General features: G+C 40.3%; 2 protein-coding genes across 3 annotated transcripts; both read right to left on the bottom strand.

The window, feature by feature from the left end:
- Window positions 1–3,131: 3,131 nt before the first annotated feature.
- On the bottom strand, window positions 3,132–5,087 carry fgfbp3 (fibroblast growth factor binding protein 3). Of its 2 annotated transcripts, XM_014154891.2 has the most exons (3): window positions 4,923–5,087; window positions 4,677–4,693; window positions 3,132–4,192 (listed from the first exon to the last, which is right to left on the bottom strand). In XM_014154891.2, the coding sequence occupies exon 3, from the start codon at window positions 4,081–4,083 to the stop codon at window positions 3,439–3,441; it is 645 nt and encodes a 214-aa protein (XP_014010366.1). In that variant the 5' UTR covers window positions 4,084–4,192; window positions 4,677–4,693; window positions 4,923–5,087; the 3' UTR covers window positions 3,132–3,438. The 2 variants fall into 2 exon arrangements, with proteins under 2 accessions (XP_014010366.1, XP_014010365.1); XM_014154890.2 differs by lacking the exon at window positions 4,677–4,693 and having other exon boundaries at window positions 4,923–5,065.
- A 12,095-nt stretch (window positions 5,088–17,182) lies between these two features.
- LOC106577152 (D(1C) dopamine receptor-like) lies at window positions 17,183–18,380 on the bottom strand. Its single transcript, XM_014154952.2, is given in 2 exon segments — window positions 17,183–17,325; window positions 17,327–18,380. Coding segments are annotated over 2 exon segments (972 nt in total). The 5' UTR covers window positions 18,245–18,380; the 3' UTR covers window positions 17,183–17,271.
- Between the last annotated feature and the right edge of the window lie 4,504 nt (window positions 18,381–22,884).

Genomic DNA, 22,884 nt, shown 5'->3' with positions numbered 1-22,884 from the left:
TGAGAGAATGCCAAGAGTGTGCAAAGTTGTCATCAAGACAAAGGGTGGCTACTTTGAAGAATCTAACATCTAAAATATTTTTTATTTGTTTAAGACTATTTTGGTTACTACAAGATTCCATATGTGTTAATTCATAGTTTTGTCTTCACTATTATTCTACAATGTAGAAATCAGTAAAAATAAATTAAAACCCTTGAATAAGTAGGTGTGTCCACACTTTTGACTGGTACTGTATGTGCTGCACAGTGGTGTAGTGGTGCCTGGAGAAGTGGGTATACTCTAATTTTGCCAACATTTTTCCAAACGGCCGGCCCAGCGAAGGAAAGGCGCTCTGTGTGACAAATTCTATGAGAAACTGACAATCTGAATGACTTTAGTCTTTCACAGTCAGGCCAACCCAAGTTGTACTGTGCAGTAGGCTAATAGTAGGTCTGCAATTGAAACAGATAAACTGAGTCTGAAATTCACAGGTTTACAATTTTCACAAATATGTTCAGGTTTTGTTTCTCAAAGTCACACTTTTTTAACAGAAAAGAACAAAATGTTATTTTCTAATGCCATAACAATGCTTGAACTGCATCAGGAGACCACTTTTGAGGTCTGGGAAAAATCTAAGAATGTTGTATTTTTGAGAGTAGTTATCCTTTAAGTCAAGTGTGCAGGCACCTAGCAATGTTGTTTGATTTGCTATTTCTGTAGCACATGAGATGGAGTTCGCAAAATAAATGGTCCATTTGATTGATGCAAATAATCATGATATCATTTTGTCAGGAAGGTATAGGCTACTATGTAGCTAGTTAACATTTAATAAGAAGGTTTTGGGGAAAGCCTTACCATCTACCAGAAGACGGTTAGGTCTATCATTAGCACTGCTATATTTTTCCGGTTCCTTCATTGTTTGAAACCTGGACGTTTTACTTCATATTATGAGGCACGTCTTACATTGCCTCAAAGTAGCCTACAGACAAAATCTTTCAACTTTATTTCATTGTCTAGCAGCCAAAGACATTATTCTAATCATATTAGCAACCCATGATAGTCGTTGAATCTCTCCCGCCTCTTTCTATCAGATATTTCCATCTCTGTCCATGAAACTGTCTGCATGTGCGGTGCGCATTTTAGAACGATGTTTCCCCCCCAAATTGCATTTTGGAACATTCACGCATAGGCCTACTGCCGTGTGTACATTGCTGCGCCTAAAATGTGAATAAATAATAGTTTATCAACATTTTAAGCTAAACATTCAGATCTGTTCCATCACCCCTACACTCATAGAAAAACAGTTCAAAAAGTTTTTTTTTCGATGGGTTCTCCTATGGGGACAGCCGAATAACCCTTTTAGGTTCTAGATAGCACCTTTTTTCTAAGAGTGTATTAATTGATATGGCGTATACCTCCACTACACTACATTGATATGTGTATTGGTGGGGATTAAGAAGTGAGTATACACATTGCCCACTGAAAATAAGTCGGTATACGGCGTATACCTGGCTATACACTCCACTACACCACTGGTGCTACAGATGTAAATGAAGGGCTTGGAGAGGTTGGAGGCATGCTGGGCTGTGCTATCAAAGGAAGATCATCACATTTTGCAGATGATTTTGGAGTAGGCCTGAGGAACAACCGGTTATATCTCTAGTGTGAGTTGATTTGGGATTGAGTTGCTGACCCAAACAACAATGTACTTTGAAATGAACATCACATGTACTGCTTTCAGAGGTGCGTAATCAGTATGTTACTGAGACAGAGAGTTATGGAGTACATTTTTGTGACAGAAAGACACAGAGACAGGGAAGAGTATCAGTTCCCTGTAGGAAAAGTCTGGTTCAGGCGGGATGAATCACACCATGACTGTCAGCCCATCCTCTTCCTATTTACAAACCCACCTTCGAATTGGCCATCATCATCACATACATTTCACAGAGACCATACATGGACACACACACAAAAGCACAGTGAGACTTTTAGGCAGAACTCTGTGGCTCTGGTTGGTCTAATCAGTCCAAGTTATTTTGTTTTGTTGTTTGCGTTGCTAACCTGAACAAAATAGGACACTTAAACAGCTTAGCTGGACTTCTATCCCTGTCACAACACAAAAAAAACCGATTTGTTTCTTTCATTGAATTGTTTGTAACTGAGTCTAATGTGAAAATAGTGTGGGACCCAATATAGTGCCAGGAGGTACCCACTGCCATCTGCTAGCATTGGCAACTCACAATGGGATGTGTGTTGTCTGTGGACTGTGGCCACTGGCTACCACATAACACAATGGCTTACAAACATAGCAACTCTGGACCAGACAGATAGTATTTCAATTGACTACCACACTGAGCTGTCTCATGAAGATAATCTCAATCCAACTATGGATAAGAAAGTCATGATAGAACCACAGATAAATAACATTGTACTTTTAGATTTTTTTCGGGGAACTATTTCTAAACATCCACTTATTACTGTAGTCACAATACTGATTTATTTCACGGAGAGCATGCAATAAATTGTGAAAATGTGGATATTCCATGTGTCACAAGAGGAGACATGTCAGTATCACCTCAGAAACGGACCACAACAGGTTTCCAAGATATATTTTCAATTAACTCTTTCATTATGTCTATTCTAAGTTCTGTTCACGAGGTCTCACAGACGTGACCCTACGTTTCACTACTTACAAAGACTTGAAAATAATCTGTTGATTAGCAGGGTTGGCCATTTTTAAGAACTGCATTTCCTGTGTTATGTTGACATAGTTTTGGTAAAGAAAAATAAACGATGGCTGGAGAGATTATTTATTTTCTGGCAACTAATATGTAGCTGGGATTGCAACAATTTCAAGGGATGAACTAGGTGGAAAATACATAAAAGGTTCTCATGATTATCCTATTCATGCTGATTACAATTGATTTGTTATTATCAAGTGTATACACTACAGCACAAAGATCTTGTCAATATTATTGTGATTTTGAATACAGTATTACCGTATTTCCCCAGCTCCTGGAATAGCACTTAGAAATACAATAGACAATAGAAATACCAGGCAACTATATCATCCACATAGTCCTACTAATTAACAACTTGTAAAAAAAGAACCATGTCATCTGTGTTGATTTATTAAATGAGTCGAACAACTGTTAAATGGTTATATAGTACGGTATGTTTATTCACAGGTAGAATTTTGTATGCTGTGTTAAAGTTAAAAAATATACATCTGATACAAGTCTAGTGACTACAAATGAGCAATAGCAAATATTGTCTGTAGAAAATAAGATTAGTTTCACAATAAAATAAACACAAATAAATCTCTGCAGCCTATATTTAGGCTCTATATCACTTTATACAAAAACATTTTTGTTTACCTAGCAAAGAAGTAAGCCCGGATACAGAGGTGAGTTCATCAGCTTTGTCCCTTTTTTACCTTACAAAAACCTTACAAAGACTTTAACCTTCAAAAAAACTTACAAAGAATGAGCAGACAGAATGCCATCCCTCGGCACAATAATTCTCCACTGGCTCCATGTCGTTCACCTCTCCATCCCTCTCCTCTAACAACGGAGTCCTATCCTCTTTCTTCTCCTCTTTCTTCTCCTCCTTCTCTACCATTTCCGGATCCAGGGGCACTGGATCCTTCTTTCCTCCGCCTTTCCCCTTCTCTTTGAGCTTCATGTGCGACTCCATGGGGGCCTTGCATGAGCGGGTCTTCAGCACCTTTTCACCGTCGCACGCACTCCTCCTCTTCTTCAGCTTGCCCACCAATTGTTTCCAATGCCTGACCTGTGCTTTCCTGTCACTGTAGGCTTGGCACAGGTCTGGCTGTCCAGCATAGCGGCACCAGTAGGTCTGCTCCTCGGATCTACAGCTGACAAGCAAGTTCACTACGCCCTCCCCGGACGTATCCCAGGTACAGTTGTGGCCAACCTTTGTGCTGAACCCTCCTGAGCTGGGGACAGAGTTCTTGGGCTTCTTGTCTGCCGCTGGTGGTGGTGGGGGCAGCGACATCTTGTTGTCGGAGCTCTGGCGTTTGGCCTCAGTGAAGGGAAGGACAGGGAGGCACAGGAGGAAGAACAGAAGCCACAGGAACCTCATGACTCGGGGTGATTACTGCTACTTGAAGGGTTCTTTATTCAAATGCAGCCAAGCATCAGTAGCACGCCCGAATGAAACGAAAATATCGGACGCGCCACAATCAAAATACCTGCAGGGAGTGAAACAGGAGAGGCAAAACAAAGTGAAACATATGTGAATTAAACACACCTTACATAGATAACCCATTCTCTTTCTTTTCATAAAAACACGAGAAGTTTCACTACATTTTGATATGTTCCCTGTTTAGAATACCCCAAAAAGCTGTGCAAAAATGAGTAAATAAAAACACATTCATACCAAATGTTATGTTTACCAACTGTACAGCACATTTACAACATCTATGTTTGTTTTCAGTGCACCTTTTAAATTAATCATAATACAATTTGTTTCTTTTTTTACACCGCATTAAATCAATAAGGGAGGAAAGCTTCAGCTCTAAGCTATAGATAGCTGCGGGCACACTGTACCAAGGGAATCCTCTCTGGAGCAAGGCTGGTACACGGGACTAATCCGTATAAAAATCACCTCTGCAAACATTTTTGAGTAAGAATCAGCTCACGCTTTTTACACAGGACTAATCTGAAAATCCTTACTTTGAGTGTATCCTGCCCTGCGAAGGAAACCATATTGGAGTGATCAAATATACTGCTACAAAACAAAGACATGCACCAAAACAAACACCCCCAAGTCGGCTCAGAATTTTCTGACTTACAAGTAACATGAAAAAGAATTGCATGCACAGCAAGCATACAGTACACCTTCCTGCAAAAACAAAATGTACTAATCAATTTATTTCCAGTTTCAACATTTGGTATTTGGTATCTAAAGGTTGCACTTACCATGTGGAGACCCAGTGTTTGCTGCTATTGAAAATGTGGGGGCCCGGGACGCTTGCATAAAAAAGGGTTATAGAAGGATAAAGGAGAATGGGGAGGGGTAGAGAGGGGAGTGTTCAGGGCATAAATGGGTCTGCCCAGACCTCCCTTAAGCAGGCCCCCTCCTACTGTAACAATACCCCTCTCAACCCCCTGCCTAAAGACTGTATTATCTGTGTGTGGGGCTGGGGTGGGAGGTGGAGTTTGGGTCATGGCGTGTTGCCTCACACACACCCATACCCAACACACCCCCTCTTCACAGCTAAGAAGACAATGAAGACAATGTACACACTTGCCAACGTTTCCTCGCAACACACAGACTTCTTAAGCAGCTCTCACATTGAGTGACAGTACAGTGAACAATGTAGAGAGAATGTAGAGAATGCATTTGTTTGATTATGTTCAGCATAATGTATTTTTAAGAGCATTGAAGACCATGGTGACTGTACTGGGATAATGGCATTTTATTTTGTACAATAATTCAGTATACTTGTATATATACAGTATGTCGGCAGAGCCCACTCTACCAGCATACTGTATATATGATTTCATTCCAGGTCTTAATTCCAGGTCTTTTGACAAGAGGATATTCTCTGTTTATCAGTATGCATCCAGATTAACCTGGTGAGAAAAAGTCACTTGTGGGGACTTGGCAAATGAATGGCCAAAGGCTTAAAAGCTCACACTAAGTGATAATGTGTTCCACTCCACTGCCAGAGGCTGAGTCCATGCCAACCGGCCCTCGGTGGTACTCTGCCTATACTTTGTGCTCCCCTCTTTGCTGACACAGAATGAGAGGTGGCAGTTACGTTGGCGCAGAGAGAACAGCTATGTGGTTATTGTGTGTATGTCTACTGCGTCCACCCTAGCATGTACGATACATGATAATGTGTGTGTGCCCAATACAGTGTCCAAGTCCAATCCTTTTTCTAGGTGGCCAAATGTACACAACAAGAACTTGTTTGTACGTCCGTGAGCCCTTTCTTCCCCTCAGTCTCCTCATAAATCATTTGACACATTCTAATTGATGATTTTTATTTAATTGCTAACAAAGACATCTATCCAGTTCATTCAGTATGTAACATAGGCAATTGACTTTCCCCAATACTCTTTTCCTGTATTTGTCAACAACCAATAATCAGTCTTTAATCGAGAGATAGTGGGGGATAGGGAATAGCAGTATATGGCAGCTGAAGACAGAGCAACACTCACCCCCTCTAGTGGTGTGTTTATTCTTGAAAGGTGAAAGGGATTCAGTGTCTCAATATTCCCAAGCAAGACACCATATTGAATCGGGGAAAACAGCCACCGCTCGTTGACACACAGCAACACAGCTAGGCCTACACGTGTGGGTTTGAGGAGAGAAATTGCGGACGCCATTACTGCATTCACACGGTCACACGTCGGCAGAATTCTGCGAAAACAAAATGTGTGAACAGGGTTTTAAGTTGGCCTACAAGTTACGTTTCTCTAGAAATGTGATTCTATTAGCTTTTTTATGTCCTTCCTTCAAGCTTAATCTTTCCCTTCACTCTGCTGATGACACTGAGAGAGTCCTTGACGAGGCGGGAGGATTGAGAAGACCAATCTCCATTAAATTGTTGTCGAGAGATGTTCGCAATCAATGTGCTGCTAGCTGACTGCCTATAAGAAACCATTGACTGTGATTAGACACTGATTGAGGCGCCGAGCAATGCCTCTGTCGTCACCCCTCGGACCGTAATGACAGAGGGAATCTAATTGTGAAGCAGAGGAGAAGCACCATGCTCTGCAGCAAAGTTACCATAGTGTATGTAAATACAATGAAGATTGCCCTCAGCACCAATTTCCATTGCGACACCTAGTAATCAGTGTTTCATTGAATTGCATAAAGAACACAGACATACTGACTGATGGCCTGGCTTTGCTATCCTGTCACGCGTCTAGACAAAAGTGCACTGGTATGGTGGCACTGTCAATCCATTCTATGCTCATAACATGAGACACTTCACTTTGTTCTTTTTGAGTGTGTGTGTGTGTGTCAAGGGCGAATAAAAAAAAACACACTTCCTGCAGTTCTACACAGTTTGACATGACTTATTATGCCTCTCTTAAGGGTTATATGGAGGGGTATTTGAAAGAAACTGTATAAATGGAAGGATAAGTGGAAGATCCCTCAACCCCACCATTTTTTTTTTTAAATCAATATATTTTGGGTGAATTTTTATATGAACTGTAACTCTGCTAAATCATTGAAATTGTTGTATGTTGCGCATATATATATATATATATAATATATGCGCAACATACAACAATTTCATATATATACATATATATATATGTATTTATAATTCAGTATAATTTTGTGCTACTAAATACATTTTGCCACTAGGCTGAGAGAAAATGTTGCAGTTTTAAAGTATCTGTACAGTGAAAATCTCAATTTCAAAAGTTAATTTTCTGTTAACTCATAGCCAAATAATGTTGTTGACTCTTCCTATGTTTGTATTTGTGGCCATAGCATAAATTGGAGAAAAAACTACAACTTAAAAAAACCCTACCTCAAACTTCTCAAACAGACCGTTTCAAAAATGCTTGCTTTTTCCTCATAGAGGATGATGTCATCCTCCTGAAGAAGATGAGCTGGCCAATCAGCAGTCTACTCGCATGGATATTTTTAATGAGCGGTATGCGCCCACACCATACTGGTGTTGGGGTACGCCCACACCATTGCAACACAGAAAAGCTGCTTTTCAACATACCTAATAAAAACATGTGGGAAAGAAAACTATTTCACTCATATTCTAATTAATTATAGGTCATATTTCAGAGAAATCTGGAAACACTGGATAGTTACTTTAAAGGTCAACTTTGGGAAAAACGCACAAATAATGACTTTAAACTGTATAACTGATAAATGCACCATCATACCAGGTTATTCAGCATTTGAAAGGAGCCTTTGTGAGCATAGAGCCCTGGGAAAATGTAAAAATCTCAACAGCTTGAAAATATGTCTGGAAAATATATCATTTACAGATGTTGAAAATATGTATTTTTTGGTATAAATGTAAAAACAAACACTTGCAAAGCATGCTTGGTATTATTCTGATGAGCTCCGCCCCCAAACAAGTACAAATTTGGTCGGTGCAGACCAGATCCAAATCTGAACGAATCATAGACGTCTAGGCTATATTTTACAAGTTTGAACATCACACAGTTTAGTACAGTAGAGCACAGTATAGTACAGTACAGTACGGTATGGTACAGGACAATCTAGTTTTATTCAGTAGAGTAGACGGTCCAGTACAGTAGAGTTTCATTCAGTAGAGTACAGAACAGTTTGGTTTAATTCAGTAGAGTAGTACAGTACAGTATAGTTTAATTCAGTAGAGTACATTAGGGTACAGTAGGGTACAATACAGTACACTATACTTTACTTTTCTTTACTGTACTCTACTGTGCCCTTCTGTACTGTTCTGTACCATACTTTACTTTTCTTTAATGTACTGTACTGTACTGTACTGTAATCTGCTGTGCTCTACTGTACTGTACTGTACTGTACTGTACTGTGCCGTGCTGTCCAAACTTGTGAAATATGGATGTCTATGATTGGTTCAGATTTGGTCCGGACTAGACCAAATCTGAACCAATTATAGATGTCTATGTTTGGGCCAAATCAAGGCTGGTCTGGACTGGACCAAATCTAAACCAAACATAGACGTCTTTGATTGGTTCAGATTTTGGTCAAGTACACCAACAAAAAATACCCCAAGAAACAAAAAAAGACATCCGAACAGGACCGAAAAAAACATCCAAATGACATCGCCGTCGATAAATGCTTAGTGGGGTTCCTGTTGATTCACTGAGTGTCAACAGTCTGAATGGCCCAGCTCTTACATTCTCCTTTATACATTATCTCAAACGCAGGATCTATGTTCATTTCAGGTTTGATGTATCATTAGAGTTTTTATGATTGGAGTTCCTGAGTGCAAATAAAAGCATTGAACTTGGCATAATCACATGAGCTACAGGATCTTGTCAAGTTACGCTTGGGGTGAAATGTTACTAAATTAATGCAGTGTCTTTATTTAGAGATTCTTATTTATCTGATTAATATAAAACAGACTAGTTTTCCTGGACCCAGATTAAGCCTATTAAAGGACTACTAAAGCACAAATAGATTCTCCATTGAGCATACTCTTTAGTCCAGCAGTCCTTTAATAGGCTGGCCTCAGAGCCATATGAAGGATATTATTATACATATGTTTGTGTACCTCCAAGGTATGATATGTAGCCTACTAATGGTCTGGGCACAGTTTTCCCATATCATTTTAAAGTTAATTTCATCATTGAAACCTTCATAGGAGAATCGTTAAATCTCTGAGCTGTCTCCAAAAACCACTGTTACTAAAGTTGCACTTCAAAACGCTTGTTATTTACCTACCGACTGCCTCAAACCACTCGTAGAACAGCAAGTGCGTCGATCGATGCTTTTTTGCCCTCCTGCGTAATTTTACACACAGCAGATCTCCGCTAAATATAGAATCAAATGGTTTCTCTTTGTGACCACTGATAACCTCAGAACAAAGTTTGTTTTAATTGTATTTTTTACCCCCTTTTTCGAGGTATCCAATTGGTAGTTACAGTCTTGTCTCATCACTGCAACTACCAGTACGGACTCGGGAGAGGCGAAGGTTGAGAGCCGTGCATCCTCCAAAACACAACCCAACCAAGCAGCACCGGTTCTTGACACAATGCCCACATAACCCAGACCAATGTGTCAGCGTGCACTGCGCCCAGCCTGCCACAGAAGTCGCTAGTGCGCGATGGGACAAGGACATCTCTCCAAACCCACCCGGACCAATTGTGAGCCACCCCATGAGTCTCCTGGTCGCAGCCGGCTGCGACAGAGCCTGGACTCGAACCCAGAATATCTAATGGCACAGCTAGCACTGCGATGCAGTGCCTTAGACCACTGCACCACTCAGGGGGCCCTACCTCAGAACAAAGTTGACTACAAATACAAAGTTGCCAATTCCTTTGCAAATGTTACAAACAAGCGTAGTATAAAAAGATGCTTGAAATTAAACCCGAGATGACTGCATTAAAATATACAGTAGGATAATAGGCTGTATAGGCCTATTTCAATCATACTGAAATCAATTTCACGTTCAATCAATTTAATCATATTTTGCAAATTGTAGGCTACTGTCTGTAATTTTTGCTTCAGCATATGTCATGATGTGTAACAACATGTGCGCAAAGATGTGCCAAATCTGTGATTAAGTGTATTATTATTTGGTAAGCATTAGAATAAGCCACCTCAATATTTGCAGTGGTATTAAGGGAAAGGGGGATACCTAGTCAGTTGTACAACTGAATGCATTCAACTGAAATGTGTCTTCCGCATTTAACCCAACCCCACTGAATCAGAGAGGTGTGGAGGGCTGCCTTAATCGACATCCACGTCCACGTCTTCGGGACCCAGAGAACAGTGGATTAACTGCTTTGCTGCTCAGGGGCAGAATGACAGATTTTTACCTTGTCAGCTCAGGGATTCGATCCAGCAAACTTTCGGTTACTGGCCGAATGCTCCTACTCGCCAGGCTACCTGCTTAACTCTTTAGAAGCAGATCCATCATCAGTATTGTGAAATAATTGTAATGTTAAAGTAAGATTTGAATGGTGAAAGCTGATTCGAGAGCAGCGCTGCCTTCCTTTCAATCCTATCAGTATCAACACACACTTCAATGATGCGCTTAAATAAGGTTCTCTCTGCATGTTTCACTTGTAAGCCTAAATTGAATCATTATCAGGAAACCGGGCCCTGATTACATAAGACAGAAATGAAAGTCAGAATGTTGGTCGAGGAGGATGAGTGTCCTAGCGGTTAAGAGTGTTAGGTCTGTAACTGAAAAGGCTGCAGGTTCAAACCCCAGAGCTGACAAGGTGGTTAAAACTGCTGTTCTGTTCTTGAGCAAGGCAGTTAAACCTCAACAACTTATTCCTGGGCAATGATGATGTCGATTAAGGCTGTCTAGCAAGCCAAAGGTCACCTGTTTGAATCACATCGGGGACAACTTTAGTTGATTAGCAACTTTAGCTAACCACAAGCATTTTGCTACTACTTAGAAAATGTTAGCTAATCCTTCCCTTAACATTAACCATAGTAGCCTAATCTGATATGTTAGTTTCACCTAACCTGCTAGCCACTAACATTATCCACAAATGCTAACACAACAAGCAGCCTGGCCTCAGAGCAAGACGTCCTCCATATTGTATGGTATTGTACGACCGGGTATAACGGATGATACTATACATCCTTCAATTCATATGACCGCTATTCCATTCATAATGTAACACAATGTAATATAACGTCACATAGCATCATACTAAATGGAGGGGCAGAAATAATGTCCCAAATCATACGAATTGTCCTGAGACCAGGTTGGCTTTACAGATATAATCAACCACACCCACTATCTCTTGTCCCAGCAGACCACCTGAGAAACAATTTGTCATCATTATGGAAACAGAATGAGGCTGGCCATAATTAGTGGCTAACAAGCCTCTGATTAACAGCCTCTGCGGGAGGTCACATGATGTAAATGTCAAATAAACATGACTGAAGTCAAAGATTGTGGATTATGAAGATTTCTCTAAATGGCCTTTTACCATTGAAAACAATGGTGACAATTCCAGTCTACATAACGGGTGTCTCTGCCATAGGCACCAATGCAATAGCTAATTCCTATTGGATTCCATAAAAATACGACACCTAGCGTTGAGGAAAGTAGGGCCTAGCTACCGGAAGTGTTGTTGAATCCAATGAGTCGCTTTAGAATTAGCTAGCCTAGCATGTGGACGAAAAAGTCAGGTTAATAAAAAAACTAGCAGTATTTTAATCTTCTCGATTCATCATTTTGGGATAATTAGGAGTACAGCTCCATCTCCCATCCCCTGATTGAGGTACATTTTCTGAGCCATATCTCGCACGGGCTCCGTGGTGTCCACATTCTGGCATAGCACCGTTCCGACTACAGAGAGAAGTAATGATTGTCTAGTCGGGGTCTTTTGGCTAGGAAAGGGGTTAATGCCCCTTCCCATTCTGACACGGAAAATAATGCACCAACAATGGGTTACAACAATAACGTCCTTTTGCAAGTTTGCACATCTAAAGTATAGTATCTATGGTATTTTATGGAACTACATTTTCTGATGAGGCAACGTATGCAAGTCTCTCCTCGGGCTGAAATCATGTCGCCCAGTATTAGCTGTGTTTGGTCACAACAGGGACCCTCTCACACATGGCAATTTCTGGACTGATGGAATTCAGTCAACAAAGCCATAATAATGTTGAATCCTTACTCTCCCTCAGGTATGGGTAAAATGTATGTGGATGATTGCCTGTATGAGTGTGTGCATGTGTGTCTAAAACATTTTCTACCTTGAAAACAGAAATTAAATAATGATTTCATACAGACAGTGAATGGTCTAGTTGATAACAAGATGAAAGAATATTTCTGGACAATAGTCACCTTAATTGTATTTTAGTCATCTTCCATAGAGCCAAACAGACTGAAAATAACATTGTGGCTGTGCACCATCGTGATGGACTGTCTAAATTGATACAACCTCATTCAGAGACATGATCAATACTTTGCATTCATGACTGGCCTGAGATGTTTCACCAATTAAATGTAACATTGTTCAAATGCACAGGCACTTTCAGAGTGTAACTCTACAGCTGATTAACCTTTGCAGCAAATAGCACTTTAGTTTCTATCCTCGGGCAGAATTTCAGCTCATTGATCTGTATGTCATTTCGGGGTGGGATGGTGGGGGGTCACCTTTTCTGATGCAGGCAGACATCCTGTGCTTTAGTATAGTAAACCTCAGACAGGTACCATGTGAGCTGTGTCTTAAAGGTCAGTGTTCTTGTGAAAAGATAGAAATATCACATATTTACAGTCAATGAAGAAAATGGAGTGAGAGAGAGCAAGAGAGAGAGAAAGTTTGGTGGTAACTGTTAAAATCACACAAAGGACTGGTTAATTTTAGATTTGTGAAATACTCAGGTTTATTATAACAATCATAAATTGGACCTGGATTATTTTGCAGATGTTTTTACAAATTATGTGTGTGTGGGGATTCATTAGACACAAATGGGCACAGAGAGAAGTGTGTGTATAATAATAATAATAATAATAATTTGGTGGGTGCTTATATTTGTCCTGTGTTTTCTGCATATCCCAACTCTCTCTTGAGACACACTCTGAGTGGGATCACGGCCAGGGTCAGCTATTATCAACAGCGACCCTGGAGCAATTTGGGTTAAGTGTCTTGCTCAAAGGCACATCGACATATTTTTCAACTTGTCAGCTCTGGGATTTGAACTAGCAACCTTTCAGTTTTGTATTTGTATTTATTATGGATCCCCATTAGCTTCTACCTAGGGCAGCCACTACTCTTCCTGGGGTCCAGCAAAATTAAGGCAGTTATACAATTTTACAAACATTACAATACATTCACAGATTTCACAACACACTGTGTGCCCTCAGGCCCCTACCCCTACCCCACCACTACCACATATCTACAATACAAAATCCATGTGTACGTGTCTGTATAGTGGGTATGTTATCGCGCGTGTGTGTGCATGTGTCTGTGCCTACATTTCTGTTGCTTCACAGTCCCCGCTGTTCCATAAGGTGTATTTTTAGCTGTTCCTTAATCTAATTTTATTGCTTGCATCAGTTACTTGATGTGGAATAGATTTCCATAGAGCCATGACTACATGTAGTACTGTGCACCTCCCATAGTCTGTTTTGGACTTCAGGACTGTGAAGAGACCTCTTATGGGGTATGCATGGGTGTCCGAGATGTGCGCCAGTAGTTCAAACAGATAGCTTGGTGCATTCAACATGTCAATACCTCTCATAAATACAAGTAGTGATGAAGTCAAGCTCTCCTCCACTTTGAGCCAGGAGAGGCTGACTTGCCTAGTTAAACAAAGGTTAAATTAAAAAAAAATATTAATGTTTGCTCTCTGTTAACATTCAAGGGCCAGCCGTGCTGCCCTGTTCTGAGCAATTTTCCTAAGTCCCTTTTTGTGGCACCTGACCACACGCCTGAACAGTAGTCCAGGTGTGACAAAACTAAGGCCTGTAGGACCTGTCTTGTTGATAGTGCTGTTAAGAAGGTAGAGCAGCGCTTTATTATGGACATACTTCTCCCTATCTAGCTACTGTTGTATAAATATGTTTTGACCATGACAGTTTACAATCCAGGATTACTCCAAGCAGTTTACTCACCTCCACTTGCTCAATTTCCACATTATTTATTACAATATTTAGTTGAGGTTTAGGGTTTAGTGAATGATTTGTCCCAAATACAATTATTTTAGTTTTACTAATATTTAGAACTATCTTATTCCTTGCCAACCACTCTGAAAATAACTGCAGCTCTTTGTAAAGTGTTGCAGTCATTTCAGTCGCTGTAGTAGCTGACGTGTATAGTGTTGAGTAATCCGCATATATAGACAGACTGGCTTTACTCAAAGCCAGTGGCATGTCGTTAGTAAAGATTGAAAAAAGTAAGGCGCCTAGACAGCTGCCCTGGGGAATTCCTGCTTCTACCTGGATTATGTTGAAGAGGCTTCCATTAAATAACACCCTCTGTGTTCTGTTAGTCAGGGCACTCTTTATCCACAATATAGCAGGGGGTGTAAAGCCATAACACAAGTTTTTCCAGCAGCAGACTATGATCGATAATATCAAAAGCCGCACTGAAGTCTAACAAAACAGCCCCCACAATCTTTTTATCATAAATTTCTCTCAGCCAATCATCAGTAATTTGTGTTAGTGCTGTGCTTGTTGAATGTCCTTCCCTATAAGCGTGCTGAAAGTCTGTTGTCAATTTGTTTACTGTAAAATAGCATTGTATCTGGTCAAACACAAATTTGCCTGATTGGTCAGCTATTTGAGCCAGTAAAGGGGGCTTTACTATTCTTAGGTAGCGGAATTACTTTTGCTTCCCTCCTGGCCTGGGGGCACACACTTTCTAGTAGGCTTAAATTGAAAATATGGCAAATAGGAGTGGCAATATCGTCTGCTATTATCCTCAGTAATTTTCCATTCAAGTTGTCAGACCTCAGTGGCTTGTCATTGTTGATAGACAACAATCATTTTTTCACCTCTTCCACACTTACTTTTTTGGAATTCAAATTACAATGATTGTCTTTCATAATTTAGTCAGATATACTTGGATGTGTAGTGTCAGAGTTTGTTGCTGGCATGTCATGCCTAAATTTGCTCATCCTGCGAATGGAAAAAGTATTAAAGTAGTTTGTGTGTGTGTGCACCCTTGTGTGGTGTGGCTATATACGCTCAGGTATACATGTTTGATCTATTTCTCTTTGCCTAAGTTCATTTTCCACATGCTCTTCCTAAATATAAAATATCAATGGTAATTCAAAATTTAAAAAAATGATTTTAAAATTCTATATTTTGATCAAGTCACTGCATGAGTCCATGCTAAAATGTCAAACTGCAAAATGGTAAAACTAATTACGGTCTCTGAAATGTCTCATTAAATGTCTGCAGCCATTTGGAAAGCTAAATGAAGGGGAGGTGAGAGGAGGATAATGTCATATTAATATGCTGAAATACCATCACTAATAACATGAGATGGTAGTATGACATTACAGCAACTGAGGCTTTTGGGGGGGAAATACAGGCATGCACTCAGACTAGCCCCCACCCAACCCCCCCACTCCACCACCACTACCATTGGCTAGCTTGTGTATCTATGAAACACACTCATGTGTGTGTGTCCAGTCCACTCCACACACCTGCCATGCGGTTCACCAGGTCAGCCTCCTCAGTGTCCTGGATACTGCTACTTTTGTTTCTCAACCCTTTGTCCTGTGAAGATGAAAGGGGCGCTGGTGTAATTTGATGCTCTCAGGAATCTGAAGTATTTTTTTTTTTTAAACAGATGTGAAGTGAAATGTACTCATTTTGGAACAGTAGGCTACAGCGCCTATAAAGATAGGCCTATGTATTCATATTAGATTCATAGGAGGCAATGGCTTTGAGGGGAGATAATTTAGATCATATTCCAAATTGTATTTTGATAACATTTGGGAACATTGGAGTTTGGATTAGGGCTCACTATACTATTTTCTATCTCCCAATACTGCAGAGCAGCTTAAGACACTAAAATAATCATAAAATAAAAATAGATGCAATTATCAGAGGGGAAGATGTGGTTCAGTTACCATGGGTTACATGGTGTTGTCAGGAACTATACAGAAGACAGATGCATCATACAATTATAGTGAAGTGACTTGGCAAGAACATAATCTGTTCTACATATTTTTTCGAATTATATTAAATTTACAAATGTTGTATTTTATATTTTGTCATTAATTTTCTCTAGAGTGTTTTGAGACATTGTGAAATGCACTTTAAATAAAATGTGGCTTGCCTTGACTTTAGTAAGAGGTAAAAAGGTGGCAAAGAGATTGCAAGACATTTTTACAGCTATTTTCACAACATAATAATGTCAAGTTATGTTTCCAATATTATATATCTGATTAAACATTTCAACTTATACCAAAATCATTGCCTTTTTATGAATAATGATTTTACCAATATTGCAGATAAATAGATTACTCCCGTGTTTGAGAGCTACTTGACTACAGAAATACCACCACCATTCTCATGAATTAAAGCAAGTATTTTTGCATGAATATAAAAAGCATTCACAAACAAAATGTCATGGATATCCTCTCATACAATACACAACATCTCTTATTCATTCAATTGTGTCCCATAATTAGAAATGTGTGTACTGGCAAGACTAAAACAAGGCTAACATTTCTTTGTGAATTCCTTCATTTATCAAGACATGCCTATTTAAAAGAATCACAGCATAAATGTATCGATGACGATCAGTGAGATAATAAAGATATTATAACATTACGCACGGACTTACGCACGGCATAAAATAAGTTAATGATCTTACAATAAAATATAATTTTAAATAAACAAATCAAGAATGCAATACTTCAATTAATCATAACCTACAATTAATTGGGCAAGATTCTAATCGTGGATTTGACCAGGGATTGAGTCGCATTCCATGGCTCCGGCTGAAGTAAATGGCGTTATGGTATCCAGTGATATTTCCCCGTCACACTGGAATTGGACGATGGCTGGCAGCAACGTGTTCTTGTGATTGCGAGATGCGTTTGAGATAAGAGAAACTTTGTCGGACAGTGGGGTTGTGTCCTCTCCCACGTTTGGGATTGCGTGAGGATGCTGTGTAGCCATCAAGACTTGTGCGTCTTTTTGGAGCGTTGTGTCGTGGTGATAGGAGACCAATTCATTGCTGAAATTAACAGCCTCCACTGTATTGCTTGAGCAAATTTTATTGCAGCCCAGAATAGTTGTAAAGGCTTTTCTGAAATCCGCGTTAAATGCGTAAATGACAGGGTTTAACGAAGAGTTGGCCCAACCAAACCAAACGAAAATTGTAAACGTGGTGTCGCTTACGCACGGAGGGTCACAGAAAGGTACCATGCAGTTTAGGACAAAAAAAGGCAGCCAGCAAAACACAAAAACTCCCATGATAATGGAGAGGGTCTTTAGCACCTTTGTTTCCTTTTTAAAAGCAGTTTTTAATGCGTTTTCGTGCGCGCAAACGTTTGGGTGTTGGTTATTTTGCGCTTGCTCCGCGGCTCTTTCCAAGGAGGATATCCTCCGTATCTGCGTTTGCGCAATACGGTAAATCCTCGTGTAAGTGGCAACCATGATAACCACTGGGATATAGAAACTGATCAGTGATGAGGAAATAGCATAGGTCTTGTTCAAGTTTGCTATGCAATTCTCAGAGTGGTTGCTAAAGTCTCCCGCTGACGTCTCCTCCTCGGCCATGTGCCAGTTCAGTTGGACAGGTATGAAGGAGATGAGAATTGACAGCGTCCACGCCACTCCAATCATGATAAATGCAACTCTGTGGGTCATTTTCCGTTCATATCTAAAAGGACTAGCTATAGCCCAGTATCTGTCCACGCTTATGATACACAGATTAAGAATAGATGCCGTCGAGCACATTATGTCAAAAGCTATCCAGATGCCACAAAATCTACCAAACAGCCAGGTGCCAGTCACCTCAGATATTGCCTCCCATGGCATCACGAGCACGGCAACGAAGAGGTCAGACACCGCCAGAGAAATCACGAAAAAGTTGGTTACCTTGGACCGGAGGTGCCTGAATTTAACTACGGCAGCGCACACGAGCATGTTCCCCAGCAGTGTCGACACAATGAGGAGAAACAAAATGCATCCAATTAGCGCGCGCACGCCATTCCCGCCGGTCTCCTCGTCTGTGCCGTCCGATTCCGAACGAACTTGAGTTTCATTTCCAGTATAGTTTTCCATTTGCACTTTTCTGTCTTTGGGTAGAAACGCTTCGATTTCACATTGAACCACGTATTTGTTCACTGTCTTTATTTTCATATAGCGGACAGCTTCCAAACCCGGATCAATTCAAATGGTCTAAAGGAGGCTACAGAAAACGTCCAAAACTATCGGTTGCTTCCCTCTCTCGTGATAGGCTATGATTCATAGAAGGTGAGACAATTGAAAAGTCTAAACGGTATCCTTGAAACGTCACAACTCTGACGTCACCCGATTGAAGTTGAAATGTAAAGGGGGTTGGGTATGGGTAAGGATGGACATCTCAAGGATGACACTAACCGTGAGACAAAATTAGCAGCAGTGGTCAGCTCATCCAGTAAATTGGCAGACATATCTGTAGCCTACAACAGGTTTCCCAAACATTTCATGCAATTCTACATCATTTTACATATTAGCAGAATCTCTTTTAATACCACACAAATTATCGAAATTACAGGCTAAGACTGGACAGAGAGATAGGCCAATGTGTTCATCTTATCATATTTCTCCAATGCAAAATCAGTGTGTCATGTTTGCAATGAAACTGTCCCTGTAGGCAAATAATTACATTTGAGAAGTCATTAGGAATCTAACATTCAAAAGGTAGGCCTACCCTTTCACCCCAGACAGAGTAGGCCTACCAATGAAAAAAGATGTAAGCTTTAACTGCTAGCTAATCTTCGTCTGTGGCTTAACCCAACGAGAGAAGGTCACACGTGTTTCCCTAAAAGCTGTCTGGGTTTTGACATCTTCTATTGTACAGAAAGTGAATAGCTTAATCAACTGATAGGGACAGAATTAGATGACTTTCCAAGCAAAGTCAATGTATTTGTCTCCTCGGATATAGAAGGTTGTAGCTCAGCCTCTGAATGTCAAAGAAACTAACTAATTATCCCCATGCATCTGAGTCACATCTTTCCCTGGTATTTTACAGCTTGTTTCTAGCATAAAGCATCGCGGGCAAAGGTGCTGTTAAAGATCACTTTATATAATCAGAACTCTAAATCTGATAAGGTGCAGGTGTCTTCTTCTTTTTAAGTCCATAACCATGTGTGTGAGGTGTATACTTTTGTTTCAAAGTAGATAAGTTTAAGACTACCAAGAAACACTGTGTGAACCTGATTTGGCCCACTGCAGTTAAGGTTAAATTGGAAGAAATAGTCTCCAACACAAAGCCCTCTTGTGGTTAGTAAAGTCTAATTAAAAGGAAGATGGTTGAAATTAATTATTCTTACTCATATTTGCCTACTTTCAGCACCATGAGCTGTTCATTTGATTGTGCTGTGTCTTTTTTATTTAACTAGACAAGTCAGTTAAGAACAAATTCTTATTTTCAATGACAGCTTAGGAACAGTGGGTTAACTGCCTTGTTCAGGGACAGAACAACAGATTTTTACCTTGTCAGCTCAGGGATTCGATCTTGCAACCTTTCGGTTACTAGTCCAACACTCTAATCACTAGGCTACCTGCCACCCGAGTTTCAGCACCACAATGTAATCTGGTTTATTGTAAGGTCAATAACTCTGATAAATGCACGATGGGCAAGAAAGATCAAATCAAATCAAAATGTATTGGTCACATACACAAATTTAGCCGATGCTATTGTGGGTGTAGCAAAATGCTTGTTCCTAGCTCCAACGGTGCAGTAGTATCTAACAATATACAAACATCTAAAAGTAAAAGGGAATTAAGAAATATATAAATATTAGGACAGAATTGTTTTTAATAAAACATATTGTTTTTAATCAAATCAATTATTGTAGTAGCAAGTTATCAAAGTGAACCTCCGGGTCCTCCTTCTCATCTTCGTACTCTCATTCTCAAACTGAACAGAACAGTGCTTTTTTGCACTAGGCATAATCAAAAATTATTTTCGGAAAAGAAGCCTCCTGAAATGCCACTTAAGGCTTATACAGCACAGCTATTGGTTAGGCAGCATACAACTGTTTTTGATCAGCAAAAGCAAGGCAGGACGGGGCTCAGGGTTGGAATATTTTATTTACACCATTCAAGCAGCTATCTTAGAAATATAACTGTGCTTCTCTGAGCATGCACTTCATAGCCTATAGGCCAGGGGTGGGCAACTCCAGTCCTCGGGGCCTGATTGGTTTCACACTTTTTCTCCATCCCTAGCAAACACAGCTGATTTAATCAAATTGCATTCTAAACTGAAGATCATGATTAGGTGATTATTGTAGTCAGGACTGGAATTTCCCAGGCCTGCTATAGGTTATGGATCATTTGATTAAGACCACATGCCGCCATTCACATCGACAGGGCTGTAGTGGAGCGGATCGAGAGCTTCAAGTTCCTCGGTGTCCATATCACTAAGAAACTATTATGATCAACAAAAAAAACAGCAGTTGTGAAGAAAATTATACAGCTGCACCATTGAGAGCATCTTGACTGGACTCATGACTGAATTTTTTTAGGGCCTTCCTCTGACACGGCCTGGTATAGAGGTCCTGGATGGCAGGGAGTTCGGCCCCAGTGGTGTACTGGCTTCACCGCTTGGTATGGCAACTGCTCGGCATCCGACCGCAGGCCGCTACAGAGGGTAGTGTGTACGGCCCAGTACACCACTGGGGTCAACCTTGATGACAGCTTTGCCCACTCTTGGCATTCTCTCAACCAGCTTCATGAGGTAGTTACCTGGAATGCATTTCCATTAACAGGTGTTCCTTGTTAAAGTTAATTTGAAGAATATCTTTCCTTCTTAATGTATTGGAGCCAATCAGTGGTGTTGTGACAAGGTAGGGGTGGTACACAAAAGCTAACCCTATGTGGTAAAAGACCAAGTCCATATTACGGCAAGACCAGCTCAAATAAGCAAAGAGAAATTACAGTCTATCATTACTGTAAGACATGAAGGTCAGCCAATGCATACATTTCAAGAACTTTGAAAGTTTCTTCAAGTGCAGTCGCAAAAACCATCAAGCGCTGTGATGAAACTGCCTCTCATGAGGACCGCCACAGAAAAGGAAGACCCAGAGTTAACTATGCTGCAGAGGATAAGTTTATTAGAGTTACCAGCCTCAAATTGCAGCCCAAATAAATGCTTCACAGAGTCCAAGTAACAGACACATCTCAACATCAACTGTTCAGAGGAGACTGCTTGACTAAGGCCTTCATTGTCGAATTGCTGCAAAGAAATGACTACCAAAGGACACCAATAATAATAAAAGACTTGCTTGGCCAAGAAACATGAGCAATGGACATTAGACCGGTGGAAATCTGTCCTTTGGTCTGATGAGTCCAAATGTGACATTTTTGGTTCCAACCGCCCTGTCTTGGTGAGACGCAGAGTAGGTTAACAGATGATCTCCGCATGTGTGGTTCCCACCGTGAAGCATGGAGGAGGAGGTGTGATGGTGTGGGGATGCTTTGCTGGTGACACTGTCTGTAATTTATTTTGAATTCATGGCACACTTAACCAGCATGGCTACCACTTCATTCTGCAGCGATACACCATCACATCTGATTTGCGTTTAGTGGGACTATCACACCTCCAGTCTGTGCACGGGCTATTTGACCAAGAAGGAGAGTAATGGAGTGCTTCATCAGATGACCTGTCCTCCACAATCACCTGACCTCAACCCAATTGAGATGAGTTGGACCACAGAGTGATTGAAAAGCAGTCAACAAGTGCTCAGCATATGTGGGAAGTCCTTCAAGACTGTTGGAAAAGCATTATAGGTGAAGCTAGTTGAGGGAATGCAAAGAGTGTGCAAAGCTGTCATCAAGACAAAGGCTGGCTACTTTGAAGAATATAAAATATATTTTCATTTGTTTAACACTTTTTTATGGTTACTTCATTATTCCATATGTGTTATTTCATAGTTTTGATGTCTTCACTATTATTCTACAATGTAAAAAATAGTAAAAATATAGAAAAACTCTTGAATGACTAGGTGTGTCCAAACTTTTGACTGGTACTTTAGGCCTAGTGATGAACATTATACTAGCTTAAATTATTGGACATTATTGCTCTGGACAGTAGCCTAATAAGAAAAATATTTGCATATATAACGTGTGAATTGTGAGATATTTGGCAAAACATTTTCAAGCAGGTAGAGAACCTAAATGGACAATGAGTTTCATCACAGCTTGTTTCTTTTTGGAGAAGTTCAAGGGGTTAAAATGGCCGCTTGTTTTAAATGTGCCTCGTCACCACTACTGGCTGTGAAAGATTTTCAGATTTTTGTCCTATATATAGAATGTATATGAATAAGCATAACCTACAGTGCATTTTTAAAGTATTCTGTCCTGTTGACTTTTTCCACATTTTTGTTACGCTACAGCCTTATTCTTAAATTGATTATATCCCCCCCATCAATCCACACACAATACCCCATAATGACAAGGCAAAAAAAAGGTCTCTGCAGAGATGTTCGATTGGGTTCAAGTCTGGGCTCTGGCTGGGCCACGCAAGGACATTCAGAGACTTATCCCGAAGCCACTCCTGCATTGTCTTGGCTGTGTGC

This window comes from Salmo salar, chromosome ssa18 (genome assembly GCF_905237065.1).
Source record: "Salmo salar chromosome ssa18, Ssal_v3.1, whole genome shotgun sequence".
In the NCBI taxonomy this organism is placed as follows: domain Eukaryota; kingdom Metazoa; phylum Chordata; class Actinopteri; order Salmoniformes; family Salmonidae; genus Salmo; species Salmo salar.
The sequence above is the reverse complement of the archived record's forward strand: the minus strand, read 5'-3'. Positions and strand labels throughout refer to the sequence as shown.